Source organism: Panulirus ornatus, chromosome 23 (genome assembly GCF_036320965.1).
Source record: "Panulirus ornatus isolate Po-2019 chromosome 23, ASM3632096v1, whole genome shotgun sequence".
Taxonomy (NCBI): domain Eukaryota; kingdom Metazoa; phylum Arthropoda; class Malacostraca; order Decapoda; family Palinuridae; genus Panulirus; species Panulirus ornatus.
The window spans coordinates 13,830,357-13,847,417 of NC_092246.1; the positions used below are offsets into that span (position 1 = coordinate 13,830,357).

The 17,061-nt window shown below is 40.0% G+C and overlaps 1 protein-coding gene across 1 annotated transcript; it reads right to left on the minus strand.

Annotated features, from left to right (window-relative positions):
* Nucleotides 1-530: 530 nt before the first annotated feature.
* Nucleotides 531-1,496, minus strand: LOC139756950 (calcium uptake protein 1 homolog, mitochondrial-like). The gene has a single exon (XM_071676894.1). It carries the CDS (start codon nt 1,494-1,496, stop codon nt 531-533), a length of 966 nt encoding a protein of 321 aa, XP_071532995.1.
* Nucleotides 1,497-17,061: the final 15,565 nt, after the last annotated feature.

Sequence of the window (17,061 nt, forward strand, 5' to 3'; positions counted from 1 at the left end):
AAACCATGGAAAGCTGTGTAGGTATGTATATTTGCGTGTGTGGTCGTATGTATATACATGTGTATGGGGGGGGGGGGGTTGGGCCATTTCTTTCGTCTGTTTCCTTGCGCTACCTCGCAAATGCGGGAGACAGCGACAAAGTATAAAAAAAAAAAAAAATATATATATATATATATATATATATATATCTTCCTCTGTTTAATTTTACTTTTGCTTGATTACAACATATAGTTATATTTCAATAATCTTAAAAGCAAACTGAGTGCTGTGTTACCAAGAGGTGCACCACATCAAGAAACTGTACATATTATTTGATTCCTTGCTTTTAAGTTGGGTGTTATAATATCAAATATCTGCCTTCGACATTGCACTTTACATCAGTGAAATAGTTTCTAATCTTTTTTTTCTGCATGATTTCCTCCCACAGAATTTTCTCAATTGTCTCTACTTTTGCCTCTGCAATTACACCCCTCACAGTGTCTCTTCCGCTCTGCTTCTTTTCACTCTGCATCTTGCACACGAACCTTTCCTCATATATCCGAGAGAACTGGCTTGCTCTCTCCGGCACACTTAAACATGGAAACGAAAAGCTTTACAAATCCTGTATCTTTGGGTTTCTCTAAGCCACGCTGCAATCTATTTTTCATGACAGCAACAAACTCACGATTACTGAGCTGACCATCATTTTTATCATCAACGAGTGTGAAGACAACATCCACAACATGGTCTGACAGCTCTACGTGTGCAACAGTTTTTGCTACATGCTGCAGGGTTGCCTGATCAATAGAAGCTCCAGCAGTGTGGTAGAAAGTCAGGACTGTATCTACATCATTGATGTTATTCAGAAAGTGGAAGAACTTCAAGTAGTCATCACGGCTGATTCCTTGGGAAGTTCCACCCCTGAATGCTTTCTTGACCCTTTTGAGCATTCTTGCTTTCTTGTTTGTTGGGTAACCACCATAAGCCAACAGCAGCTCGGCAAAATCTGCTTCAGATATCAAACCTTCCTCATTGGGACCCTTGCGACGAAACTCTAAACTAAGAATTTCTTGTTGTAGTTGCTGCTGAAATGACAAAATTTTTTCTATTGTCAGTTTTTCTTTTAATGTGTAGCCGAAGAAGTAGGTACTCAGAGCAGAGTTTACACCTTTGAATGTATTTCCTGTATTAGCATGATCTCGATGGCGTGCACCAATGCTGGTCTGATTGCGAATCAGTGTTGCCACTTTATCAAATTCCTCATAATCCACATCTCCATCACCATTCAAGTCAAACATACGAAATGCTATTTCAAAGTGACGACGAGAGGTTGATAAGACTGTAAGCAAAAAGATAAAGTCAGAGAAAGAGATGAGTCCCGAACTGCCAAGTTTGTAGAAAATAGAATCTTCATCCAGTGCAAGTTTCAATTTGTTGGAAGTGTTCGTTTCACCCTCCTCCTCCTCCTCCTCCTCCTCCTCCGCCCAAGATCTCAAGTAGGAGACAAGGTTGTTCATCCCTGAGCCTTATGAGTGGGACTTTGCTTCAGGCCTTGCCACTTCTTGCTCGTAACAACGAGCTCAGTAATATTCATCATGTCATACGAAGGTTGGGTCTTCTTAAAGGGAACCCCTCATCAGTCCAGCAGATGAAAGTTCATCAAATGGCAGGATTGCACACCAGACAGAAAACAACAAGAATTGTTGACTGTCCATTCAAGACCAAAGGGCAATTTATGGCAGGGTCAAAGTGTGGAATGATTCAGGTTTGCAACTACAAGACCTTTGGTTATCAGAAATGGTCGGAGCCAAGATACAAGAAGATATGGTATCTATTTCTTGGGATAATGATGGCATCTGTAACTTTAGTTAACTGGGAAAGAGTGAGGGAGCTTTGGATTGCTGAAGCTGCAAGCATTACTGAAAGTAGTGGATCGAAACAAGAGAAAGAAGATGATGAAGACGAGAGCTCACTAGAGTCCTCTGAAGAACTTGATGCAGAAGAAGATATTAGTGAGAAGAAGAAAAAGAAGCGTGTGTGATTCAGAGATAGAAAGATCATAGAGTACGAGAACATAATTCGGGCATATTCCACCCCGGATAAAATTTTCCGCCACTTGCTACCTGCAAGATATCACAAAGTACAGCTAGTGGCGTTAAAAGGGCTGAGGTTTTCATGACTCCAGATGATTTTCTGCTAGCGCTGACACAAGGAATGCAACAGCCTGATGGATTAGGCCTTGACCGGTTCAAGAAGTATGATCCAAAGATAGTAAAGTCTGACAAAGCACAAGGACTTTATGAAATGCCAGTATATAAATATATATATGTATATATATATATATATATATATATATATATGTATATATATATATATATATATATATATATATATATATATATATATATATGTATATATATATATATATATATATATATATATATATATATATATATATGTATATATATATATATATATATATATATATATATATATATATATATATATATATATATATATATATATATATATATACATATATATATATATATATATATATATATATATATATATATATATATATATATATACATATATATATATATATATATATATATATATATATATATATATATATATATATATATATATATATATATATATATATATATATATATATATATATATATTTTTTTTTTTTTTTCATACTATTCGCCATTTCCCGCGATAGCGAGGTAGCGTTAAGAACAGAGGACTGGGCCTTTGAGGGAATACCCTCACCTGGCCCCCTTCTCTGTTCCTTCTTTTGGAAAAAAAAAAAAAAAAAAAAAAAAATATATATATATATATATATATATATATATATATATATATATATATATATATATATATATATATATATATATATATATGGCTCTCTTGCCATCTCTCCTACTTACATACGTATACTTATGTATATCTCGCTTTTTAAACCAGGTATTCCCAATCACCAGTCCTTTTTCAGCACATGAATCTACAAGCACTTCACCATTTCCATTTACAACACTGAACACACCATGTATACCAACTATTCCCTCAACTGCCACACTACTCACCTTTGCATTCAAATCACCCATCACTATAACCCGGTCTTGTGCATCAAAACCACTAACACACTCATTCAGCTGCTCCCAAAACACTTGCTTCTCATGATCTTTCTTCTCATGCCCAGGTGCATGTGCACCAATAATCACCCATCTCTCTCCATCAACTTTCAGTTTTACCCATATTAATCTAGAATTTACTTTCTTACATATATGTATATATATATATATATATATATATATATATATATATATATATATATATATATATATATATATATATATATATATATATATATATATATATGTATATATATATATATATATATATATATATATATATATATATATATATATATATATATATATATATATATATATATATATATATATATATCCCTGGGGATAGGGGAGAAAGAATACTTCCCACGTATTCCCTGCGTGTCGTAGAAGGCGACTAAAAGGGGAGGGAGCGGGAGGCTGGAAATCCTCCCCTCTTGCTTTTGTTTTTTAATTTTCCAAAAGAAGGAACAGAGAAGGGGGCCAGGTGAGGATATTCCCTCAGAGGCCCAGTCCTCTGTTCTTGACGCTACCTTGCTAACACGGGAAATGGCGAATAGTTTGAATGAATATCTATATCTATATATATATATATATATATATATATATATATATATATATTTTTTTTTTTTTTATACTTTGTCGCTGTCTCCCGCGTTTGCGAGGTAGCGCAAGGAAACAGACGAAAGAAATGGCCCAACCCCCCCCCCATACACATGTATATACATACGTCCACACACGCAAATATACATACCTACACAGCTTTCCATGGTTTACCCCAGACGCTTCACATGCCTTGAAGCATATATATATATATATATATATATATATATATATATATATATATATATATATATATATATATATATATATATATGATTATTGGTGCATATGCACCTGAGCATGAGAAGAAAGATCATGAGAGGCAAGTGTTTTGGGGGCAGCTGAATGAGTGTGTTAGTGGTTTTGATACATGAGACCAGGTTATAGTGATGGGTGATTTGAATGCAAAGGTGAGTAATGTGGCAGTTGAGGGAATAATTGGTATACATGGGGTGTTCAGTGTTGTAAATGGAAATGGTGAAGAGCTTGTAGATTTATGTGCTGAAAAAGGTTTGGTGATTGGGAATACCTTGTTTAAAAATCGAGATATACATAAGTATACGAATGTAAGTAGGAGAGATGGCCAGAGAGCGTTATTGGATTACGCGTTAATTGACAGGCGCGTGAAAGAGAGACTTTTGGATGTTAATGTGCTGAGAGGTGCAACTGGAGGGAAATCTGATCATTATCTTGTGGAGGGTAAGGTGAAGATTTGTATGGGTTTTCAGAAAAGAAGAGTGAATGTTTGGGTGAAGTGGGTGGTGAGAGTAAGTGAGCTTGGGAAGGAGACTTGTGTGAGGAAGTACCAGGAGAGACTGAGTACAGAATGGAAAAAGGTGAGAACAATGGAAGTAAGGGGAGTGGGGGAGGAATGGGATGTGTTTAGGGAATCAGTGATGGATTGCGCAAAAGATGCTTGTGGCATGAGAAGAGTGGGAGGTGGGTTGATTAGAAAGGGTAGTGAGTGGTGGGATGAAGAAGTAAGATTATTAGTGAAAGAGAAGAGAGAGGCATTTGGACGATTTTTGCCGGGAAAAAATACAATTGAGTGGGAGATGTATAAAAGAAAGAGACAGGAGGTCAAGAGAAAGGTGCAAGAGGTGAAAAAGAGGGCAAATGAGAGTTGGGGTGAGAGAGTATCATTAAATTTTAGGGAGAATAAAAAGATGTTCTGGAAGGAGGTAAATAAAGTGCGTAAGACAAGGGAGCAAATGGGAACTTCAGTGAAGGGCGCAAATGGGGAGGTGATAACAAGTAGTGGTGATGTGAGAAAGAGATGGAGTGAGTATTTTGAAGGTTTGTTGAATGTGTTTGATGATAGAGTGGCAGATATAGGGTGTTTTGGTCGAGGTGGTGTGCAAAGTGAGAGGGTTAGGGAAAATGATTTGGTAAACAGAGAAGAGGTAGTAAAAGCTTTACGGAAGATGAAAGCCGGCAAGGCAGCAGGTTTGGATGGTATTGCAATGGAATTTATTAAAAAAGGGGTGACTGTATTATTGACTGGTTGGTAAGGTTATTTAATGTATGTATGACTCATGGTGAGGTGCCTGAGGATTGGCGGAATGCGTGCATAGTGCCATTGTACAAAGGCAAAGGGGATAAGAGTGAGTGCTCAAATTACAGATGTATAAGTTTGTTGAGTATTCCTGGTAAATTATATGGGAGGGTATTGATTGAGAGGGTGAAGGCATGTACAGAACATCAGATTGGGGAAGAGAAGTGTGGTTTCAGAAGTAATAGAGGATGTGTGGATCAGGTGTTTGCTTTGAAGAATGTATGTGAGAAATACTTAGAAAAGCAAATGGATTTGTATGTAGCATTTATGGATCTGGAGAAGGCATATGATAGAGTTGATAGAGATGCTCTGTGGAAGGTATTAAGAATATATGGTGTGGGAGGCAAGTTCTTAGAAGCAGTGAAAAGTTTTTATCGAGGTTGTAAGGCATGTGTACGTGTAGGAAGAGAGGAAAGTGATTGGTTCTCAGTGAACGTAGGTTTGCGGCAGGGGTGTGTGATGTCTCCATGGTTGTTTAATTTGTTTATGGATGGGGTTGTTAGGGAGGTGAATGCAAGAGTTTTGGAAAGAGGGGCAAGTATGAAGTCTGTTGGGGATGAGAGAGCTTGGGAAGTGAGTCAGTTGTTGTTCACTGATACTACAGCGCTGGTGGCTGATTCATGTGAGAAACTGCAGAAGCTGGTGACTGAGTTTGGTAAAGTGTGTGAAAGAAGAAAGTTAAGAGTAAATGTGAATAAAAGCAAGGTTATTAGGTACAGTAGGGTTGAGGGTCAAGTCAATTGGGAGGTGAGTTTGAATGGAGAAAAACTGGAGGAAGTAAAGTGTTTTAGATATCTGGGAGTGGATCTGTCAGCGGATGGAACCATGGAAGCGGAAGTGGATCATAGGGTGGGGGAGGGGGCGAAAATTCTGGGAGCCTTGAAGAATGTGTGGAAGTCGAGAACATTATCTCGGAAAGCAAAAATGGGTATGTTTGAAGGAATAGTGGTTCCAACAATGTTGTATGGTTGCGAGGCGTGGGCTATTTATTTCATTTCGCTATGTTGCTGTCTCCCGCGTTTGCGAGGTAGCGCAAGGAAACAGAAGAAAGAAATTGCCCAACCCACCCCCATACACATGTATATACATAGACGTCCACACACGCAAATATACATACCAATACATCTCAATGTACACATATATATACACAAACAGACATATACATATATACACATGTACATAATTCATCCTGTCTGCCTTTATTTATTTCCATCGCCACCTCGCCACACATGGAATAACATCCCCCTCTCCCTCATGTGTGCGAGGTAGCGCTATGAAAAGACAACAAAGGCCCCATTAGTTCCCGCTCAGCCCCCAGCTGCCACGTAATAATGACGGAAACCACAGCTCCCCCTCCACATCCAGGACCCACACAACTTTCCATGGTTTACCCCAGACGCTTCACATGCCCTGATTCAATCCATTGACAACACGTCGACCCCGGTATACCACATCGATCCAATTCACTCTATTCATTGCCCGCCTTTCATCCTCCTGCATGTTTTTGCTTTCCGAGATAATGTTCTCGACTTCCACACATTCTTCAAGGCTCCCAGAATTTTCGCCCCCTCCCCCACCCTATCATTCACTTCCGCTTCCATGGTTCCATCCACTGCCAGATCCACTCCCAGATATCTAAAACACTTTACTTCCTCCAGTTTTTCTCCATTCAAACTTACCTCCCAGTTGACGTGACCCTCAACCCTATTGTACCAAATAACCTTGCTCTTATTCACATTTACTCTTAACTTTCTTCTTTCACACACTTTGCCAAACTCAGTCACCAGCTTCTGCAGTTTCTCACATGAATCAGCCACCAGCGCTATATCATCAGCGAACAACAACTGACTCACTTCCCAAGCTCTCTCATCCCCAACAGACTACATACTTGCCCCTCTTTCCAAAACTCTTGTATTCACCTCCCTAACAACCCCATCCATAAATAAATTAAACAACCATGGAGACACCACACACCCCTGCCGCAAACCTATATTCACTGAGAACGAATCACTTACCTCTTTTCCTACACGTACACATGCCTTACATCTTCAATAAAAACTTTTCACTGCTTCTAACAACTTGCCTCCCACACCATATATTCTTAGTACCTTCCACAGAGCATTTCGATCAACTCAATCATATACCTTCTCCAGATCCATAAATGCTACATACAAATCCATTTGCTTTCCTAAGTATTTCTCACATACATTCTTCAAAGCAAACACCTGATCCACACATCCGCTACCACTTCTGAAACCACACTGCTCTTCCCCAATCTGATGCTCTGTACATGCCTTCACCCTCTCAATCAATACCCTCCCATATAATTTACCAGGAATACTCAACAAACTTATACCTCTGTAATTTGAGCACTCACTCATATCCCCTTTGCCTTTGTACAATGGCACTATGCAAGAATTCCGCCAATCCTAAGGCACCTCACCATGAATCATACATACATTAAATAGCCTTACCAACCAGTCAACAATACAGTCACCCCCTTTTTTAATAAATTCCACTGCAATACCATCCAAACCTGCTGCCTTGCCGACTTTTATCTTCCGCAAAGCTTTTACTACTTCTTCTCTTATTACCAACTCATTTTCCCTAACCCTCTTACTTTGCACACCACCTCGAACAAAACACCCTATATCTGCCACTATATCATCAAACACATTCATCGAGCCTTCAAAATACTCACTCCATCTCCTTCCCGCATCACCAATACTTGTTATCACCTATCCATTTGCGCCCTTCACTGAAGTTCCCATTTGCTCCCTTGTCTTACGCATTTTATTTACCTCCTGTGAGAACATCTTTTTGTTCTCCCAAAAAATCAATGATACTCTCTCACCCCAACTCTCATTTGCCCTTTTTTTCACCTCTTACACCTTTTTCCTTACCTCCTGCCTCTTTCTTTTATACATCTCCCACTCATTTGCATTTTTCCCTTCAAAAATCGTCCAAATGCCTCTCTCTTCCTTTTCACTAATAATCTTACTTCTTCGTCCCACCACTCACTATATGTATATATATATATATATATATATATATATATATATATATATATATATATATATATATATATATATATATATATATATATATATATATATATATATATATATATATATACATAGGGATCACAGGGTGGGGGAGGGGGCGAAAATTCTGGGGGCCTTGAAGAATGTGTGGAAGTCGAGAACATTATCTCGGAAAGCAAAAATGGGTATGTTTGAAGGAATAGTGGTTCCAACAATGTTGTATGGTTGCGAGGCGTGGGCTATGGATAGAGTTGTGCGCAGGAGGATGGATATGCTGGAAATGAGATGTTTGAGGACAATGTGTGGTGTGAGGTGATTTGATCGAGTGAGTAACGTAAGGGTAAGAGAGATGTGTGGAAATAAAAAGAGCATGGTTGAGAGAGCAGAAGAGGGTGTTTTGAAGAGGTTTGGGCACATGGAGAGAATGAGTGAGGAAAGATTGACCAAGAGGATATATGTGTCGGAGGTGGAGGGAACGAGGAGAAGAGGGAGACCAAATTGGAGGTGGAAAGATGGAGTGAAAAAGATTTTGTGGGATCGGGGCCTGAACATGCAGGAGGGTGAAAGGAGGGCAAGGAATAGAGTGAATTGGAGCGATGTGGTATACCGGGGTTGACGTGCTGTCAGTGGATTGAATTAAGGCATGTGAAGCGTCTGGGGTAAACCACGGAAAGCTGTGTAGGTATGTATATTTGCGTGTGTGGACGTATGTATATACATGTGTATGGGGGGGGGGGTTCGGCCATTTCTTTCATCTGTTTTCTTGCGCTACCTCGCAAAGGTGAGTAATGTGGCAGTTGAGGGAATAATTGGTATACATGGGGTGTTCAGTGATGTAAATGGAAATGGTGAAGAGCTTGTAGATTTATGTGCTGAAAAAGGACTGATGATTGGGAATACCTGGTTTAAAAAGCGAGATATACATAAGTATACTTATGTAAGTAGGAGAGATGGCCAGAGAGCGTTATTGGATTACGTGTTAATTGACAGGCGTGCGAAAGAGAGACTTTTGGATGTTAATGTGCTGAGAGGTGCAACTGGAGGGATGTCTGATCATTATCTTGTGGAGGCTAAGGTGAAGATTTGTATGGGTTTTCAGAAAAGAAGAGTGAATGTTGGGGTGAAGAGGGTGGTGAGAGTAAGTGAGCTTGAGAAGGAGACCTGTGTGAGGAAGTACCAGGAGAGACTGAGTACAGAATGGAAAAAGGTGAGAACAATGGAAGTAAGGGGAGTGGGGGAGGAATGGGATGTATTTAGGGAATCAGTGATGGATTGCGCAAAAGATGCTTGTGGCATGAGAAGACTGGGAGGTGGGTTGATTAGAAAGGGTAGTGAGTGGTGGGATGAAGAAGTAAGAATATTAGTGAAAGAGAAGAGAGAGGCATATGGACGATTTTTGCAGGGAAAAAATGCATTGAGTGGGAGATGTATAAAAGAAAGAGACAGGAGGTCAAGAGAAAGGTGCAAGAGGTGAAAAAAAGGGCAAATGAGAGTTGGGGTGAGAATCATTAAATTTTAGGGAGAATAAAAAGATGTTCTGGAAGGAGGTAAATAAAGTGCGTAAGACAAGGGAGCAAATGGGAACTTCAGTGAAGGGCGCAAATGGGGAGGTGATAACAAGTAGTGGTGATGTGAGAAGGAGATGGAGTGAGTATTTTGAAGGTTTGTTGAATGTGTTTGATGATAGAGTGGCAGATATAGGGTGTTTTGGTAGAGGTGGTGTGCAAAGTGAGAGGGTTAGGGAAAATGATTTGGTATACAGAGAAGAGGTAGTGAAAGCTTTGCGGAAGATGAAAGCCGTCAAGGCAGCAGGTTTGGATGGTATTGCAGTGGAATTTATTAAAAAAGTGGGTGACTGTATTGTTGACTGGTTGGTAAGGTTATTTAATATATATATGACTCATGGTGAGGTGCCTGAGGATTGGCGGAATGCGTGCATAGTGCCATTGTACAAAGGCAAAGGGGATAAGAGTGAGTGCTCAAATTACAGAGGTATAAGTTTGTTGAGTATTCCTGGTAAATTATATGGGAGGGTATTGATTGAGAGGGTGAAGGCATGTACAGAGCATCAGATTGGGGAAGAGCAGTGTGGTTTCAGAAGTGGTAGAGGATGTGTGGATCAGGTGTTTGCTTTGAAGAATGTATGTGAGAAATACTTAGAAAAGAAAATGGATTTGTATGTAGCATTTATGGATCTGGAGAAGGCATATGATAGAGTTGATAGAGATGCTCTGTGGAAGGTATTAAGAATATATGGTGTGGAAGGAAAGTTGTTAGAAGCAGTGAAAAGTTTTTATCGAGGATGTAAGGCATGTGTACGTGTAGGAAGAGAGGAAAGTGATTGGTTCTCAGTGAATGTAGGTTTGCGGCAGGGGTGTGTGATGTCTCCATGGTTGTTTAATTTGTTTATGGATGGGGTCGTTAGGGAGGTAAATGCAAGAGTTTTGGAAAGAGGGGCAAGTATGAAGTCTGTTGGGGATGAGAGAGCTTGGGAAGTGAGTCAGTTGTTGTTCGCTGATGATACAGCGCTGGTGGCTGATTCATGTGAGAAACTGCAGAAGCTGGTGACTGAGTTTGGAAAAGTGTGTGGAAAAAGAAAGTTAAGAGTAAATGTGAATAAGAGCAAGGTTATTAGGTACAGTAGGGTTGAGGGTCAAGTCAATTGGGAGGTGAGTTTGAATGGAGAAAAACTGGAGGAAGTGAAGTGTTTTAGATATCTGGGAGTGGATCTGGCAGCGGATGGAACCATGGAAGCGGAAGTGGATCATAGGGTGGGGGAGGGGGCGAAAATCCTGGGGGCCTTGAAGAATGTGTGGAAGTCGAGAACATTATCTCGGAAAGCAAAAATGGGTATGTTTGAAGGAATAGTGGTTCCAACAATGTTGTATGGTTGCGAGGCGTGGGCTATGGATAGAGTTGTGCGCAAGAGGATGGATGTGCTGGAAATGAGATGTTTGAGGACAATGTGTGTTGTGAGGTGGTTTGATCGAGTGAGTAACGTAAGGGTAAGAGAGATGTGTGGAAATAAAAAGAGCGTGGTTGAGAGAGCAGAAGAGGGTGTTTTGAAGTGGTTTGGGCACATGGAGAGGATGAGTGAGGAAAGATTTACCAAGAGGATATATGTGTCGGAGGTGGAGGGAACAAGGAGAAGAGGGAGACCAAATTGGAGGTGGAAAGATGGAGTGAAAAAGATTTTGTGTGATCGGGGCCTAAACATGCAGGAGGGTGAAAGGAGGGCAAGGAATAGAGTGAATTGGAGCGATGTGGTATACCGGGGTTGACGTGCTGTCAGTGGATTGAATCAAGGCATGTGAAGCGTCTGGGGTAAACCATGGAAAGCTGTGTAGGTATGTATATTTGCGTGTGTGGACGTATGTATATACATGTGTATGGGGGGGGGTTGGGCCATTTCTTTCGTCTGTTTCCTTGCGCTACCTCGCAAACGTGGGAGACAGCGACAAAGTATAAAAAAAAAATATATATATATATATATATATATATATATATATATATATATATATATATATATATATATATATATATATATATATATATATATATATATATATATTTTTTTTTTTTATTTATTTTGCTGTGTCGCTGTCTCCCGCGTTTGTGAGGTAGCACAAGGAAACAGACGAAATAAAATGGCCCAACCCACCCCCATACACAATGTATATACATACACGTCCACACATGTAAATATACATACCTATACATCTCAATGTACACCTATATATTCACACACAGACACATACATATATACCCATGTATACAATTCACACTGTCTGACTTTATTCATTCCCATTGCCACCTCGCCACACATGGAATACCATCTCCCTGACCCCTCATGTGTGCGAGGTAGCACTAGGAAAAGACAACAAAGGCCCCATTCGTTCACACTCAGTCTCTAGCTGTCATGCAATAATGCCCGAAACCACAGCTCCCTCACTACATCCAGGCCCCACACAACTTTCCTTGGTTTACCTTAGACGCTTCACATGCCCTGATTCAATCCACTGACAGCACGTCAATCCCGGTATACCACATCGATCCAATTCACTCTATTCCTTGCCCTCGTTTCACCCTCCTGCATGTTCAGGCCCCGATCACACAAAATCTTTTTCACTCCATCTTTCCACCTTCAATTTGGTCTCCCACTTCTCCTCGATCCCTCCACCTCCGACACATATATCCTCTTGGTTAATCTTTCCTCACTCATTCTCTCCATGTGCCCAAACCATTTCAAAACACCATCTTCTGCTCTCTCAACCACGCTCTTTTTATTTCCACACATCTCTCTTACCCTTACGTTACTTACTCGATCAGACCACCTCACACCACACATTGTCCTCAAACATCTCATTTCCAGCACATCCACCCTCCTGCGCACAACTCTATTCATAGCCCACGCCTCGCAACCATACAACATTGTTGGAACCACTATTCCTTCAAACATACCCATTTTTGCTTTCCGAGATAATGTTCTCGACTTCCACACATTCTTCAAGGGCTCCCAGGATTTTCGCCCCCTCCCCCACCCTATGATCCACTTCCGCTTCCATGGTTCCATCCGCTGCCAGATCCACTCCCAGATATCTAAAACACTTTACTTCCTCCAGTTTTTCTCCATTCAAACTTACCTCCCAGTTGACTTGACCCTCTACCCTACTGTACCTAATAACCTTGCTCTTATTCACATTTACTCTTAACTTTCTTCTTTCACACACTTTACCAAACTCAGTCACCAGCTTCTGCAGTTTCTCACATGAATCAGCCACCAGCGCTGTATCATCAGCGAACAACAACTGACTCACTTCCGAAGCTCCCTCATCCACAACAGACTTCATACTTGCCCCTCTTTCCAAAACTCTTGCATTTACCTCCCTAATAACCCCATCCATAAACAAATTAAACAACCATGGAGACATCACGCACCCCTGCCGCAAACCTACATTCACTGAGAACCAATCACTTTCCTCTCTTCCTACACGTACACATGCCTTACAACCTCGATAAAAAATTTCACTGCTTCTAACAACTTTCCTCCCACACCATATATTCTTAATACCTTCCACAGAGCATCTCTATCAACTCTATCATATGCCTTCTCCAGATCCATAAATGCAACATGCAAATCCATTTGCTTTTCTAAGTATCTCTCACATACATTCTTCAAAGCAAACACCTGATCCACACATCCTCTACCACTTCTGAAACCACACTGCTCTTCCCCAATCTGATGCTCGGTACATGCCTTCACCCTCTCAATCAGTACCCTCCCATATAATTTACCAGGAATACTCAAACTTATACCTCTGAAATTTGAGCACTCACTCTTATCCCCTTTGCCTTTGTACAATGGCACTATGCACGCATTCTGCCAATCCTCAGGCACCTCACCATGAGTCATACATACATTAAATAACCTTACCAACCAGTCAATAATACAGTCACTCCCTTTTTTAATAAATTCCACTGCAATACCATCCAAACCTGCTGCCTTGCTGGCTTTCATCTTCCGCAAAGCTTTTACTACCTCTTCTCTGTTTACGAAATCATTTTCCCTAACCCTCTCACTTTGCACACCACCTCGACCAAAACAACCTATGTCTGCCACTCTAGCATCAAACACATTCAACAAACCTTCAAAAATACTCACTCCATCTCTTTCTCACATCACCACTACTTGTTATCACCTCCCCATTTGTGCCCTTCACTGAAGTTCCCATTTACTCCCTTGTCTTACGCACTTTATTTACCTCCTTCCAGAACATCTTTTTATTCTCCCTAAAATTTAATGATACTCTCTCACCCCAACTCTCATTTGCCCTTTTTTTCACCTCTTGCACCTTTCTCTTGACCTCCTGTCTCTTTCTTTTATACATCTCCCACTCAATTGCATTTTTTCCCTGCAAAAATCGTCCAAATGCCTCTCTCTTCTCTTTCACTAATAATCTTACTTCTTCATCCCACCACTCACTACCCTTTCTAATCAACCCACCTCCCACTCTTCTCATGCCACAAGCATCTTTTGCGCAATCCATCACTGATTCCCTAAATACATCCCATTCCTCCCCCACTCCCCTTACTTCCATTGTTCTCACCTTTTTCCATTCTGTACTTAGTCTCTCCTGGTACTTCCTCACACAAGTCTCCTTCCCAAGCTCACCTACTCTCACCACCCTCTTCACCCCAACATTCACTCTTCTTTTCTGAAAACCCATACAGATCTTCACCTTAGCCTCCACAAGATAATGATCAGACATCCCTCCAGTTGCACCTCTCAGCACATTAACATCCAAAAGTTTCTCTTTGTTGCGCCTGTCAATTAACATGTAATCCAATAACGCTCTCTGGCCATCTCTCCTACTTACATACGTATACTTATGTATATCTCGCTTTTTAAACCAGGTATTCCCAATCACCAGTCCCCCTTCAGCACATAAATCCATAAGCTCTTCACCATTTCCAGGTGAGGATATATATAAATATATCCCTGGGGAAGGGAAGGAGTAACAGTACTCCTGAAACAGGAGTTGTGGGAGTATGTGATAGAATGTAAGAAAGTAAATTCTCGATTAATATGGGTAAAACTGAAAGTTGATGGAGAGAGATGGGTGATTATTGGTGCATATGCACCTGGGCATGAGAAGAAAGATCATGAGAGGCAAGAGTTATGGGAGCAGCTGAATGAGTGTGTTAGTAGTTTTGATGCACAAGACCGGGTTATAGTGATGGGTGATTTGAATGCAAAGGTGAGTAATGTGGCAGTTGAGGGAATAATTGGTATACATGGGGTGTTCAGTGTTGTATATATATATATATATATATATATATATATATATATATATATATATATATATATATATATATATATATATATATATATATATATATATATATATATATATATATATATATATATATTTTTTTTTTTTTTTTTTTTTTTCTTTTTATACTACTCGCCATCTCCCGCCTCAGCGAGGTAGCGCTAAGAACAGAGGACTGGGCCTCTGAGGGAATGTCCTCACCCGGCCCCCTTCTCTGTTCCTTCCTTTGGAAAAAAAAAATGAAAGGGGAAGATTTCCAGCCCCAGCGCTCCCTTCCCTTTCCGTCACCTTCTACGACACGCAGGGAATACGTGGGAAGTATTCTTTTTCCCCTATCCCCAGGGATAATGTATATATATATATATATATATATATATATATATATATATATATTTTTTTTTTTTTTTTTTTTTTTTATACTTTGTCGCTGTCTCCCGCGTTTGCGAGGTAGCGCAAGGAAACAGACGAAAGAAATGGCCCAACCCCCCCCCCCCCCATACACATGTACATACACACGTCCACACACGCAAATATACATACCTACACAGCTTTCCATGGTTTACCCCAGACGCTTCACATGCCTTGATTCAATCCACTGACAGCACGTCAACCCCTGTATACCACATGACTCCAATTCACTCTATTCCTTGCCCTCCTTTCACCCTCCTGCATGTTCAGGCCCCGATCACACAAAATCTTTTTCACTCCATCTTTCCACCTCCAATTTGGTCTCCCTCTTCTCCTCGTTCCCTCCACCTCCGACACATATATCCTCTTGGTCAATCTCTCCTCACTCATTCTCTCCATGTGCCCAAACCATTTCAGAACACCCTCTTCTGCTCTCTCAACCACGCTCTTTTTATTTCCACACATCTCTCTTACCCTTACGTTACTTACTCGATCAAACCACCTCACACCACACATTGTCCTCAAACATCTCATTTCCAGCACATCCATCCTCCTGCGCACATCTCTATCCATAGCCCACGCCTCGCAACCATACAACATTGTTGGAACCACTATTCCCTCAAACATACCCATTTTCGCTTTCCGAGATAATGTTCTCGACTTCCACACATTTTTCAAGGCTCCCAAAATTTTCGCCCCCTTCCTCCACCCTATGATCCACTTCCGCTTCCATGGTTCCATCCGCTGACAGATCCACTCCCAGATATCTAAAACACTTCACTTCCTCCAGTTTTTCTCCATTCAAACTCACCTCCCAATTGACTTGACCCTCACCCCTACTGTACCTAATAACCTTGCTCTTATTCACATTTACTCTCAACTTTCTTCTTCCACACACTTTACCAATATATATATATATATATATATATATATATATATATATATATATATATATATATATATATATATATATATATATATATATATATATGTATATATATATATATATATATATATATATATATATATATATATATATATATATATATATATATATATATATATATATATATATATATATATATATATATATATAGTGATGGGTGATTTGAATGCAAAGGTGAGTAATGTGGCAGTTGAGGGAATAATTGGTATACATGGGGTGTTCAGTGTTGTAAATGGAAATGGTGAAGAGCTTGTAGATTTATGTGCTGAAAAAGGAATGGTGATTGGGAATACCTGGTTTAAAAAGCGAGATATACATAAGTATACGTATGTAAGTAGGAGAGATGGCCAGAGTTACTGGATTATGTGTTAATTGACAGTCGCGCGAAAGAGAGACTTTTGGATGTTAATGTGCTGAGAGGTGCAACTGGAGGGATGTCTGATTATTATCTTGTGGAGGCTAAGGTGAAGATTTGTATGGGTTTTCAGAAATGAAGAGTGAATGTTGGGGTGAAGAGGGTGGTGAGAGTAAGTGAGCATAAGATGCTTGT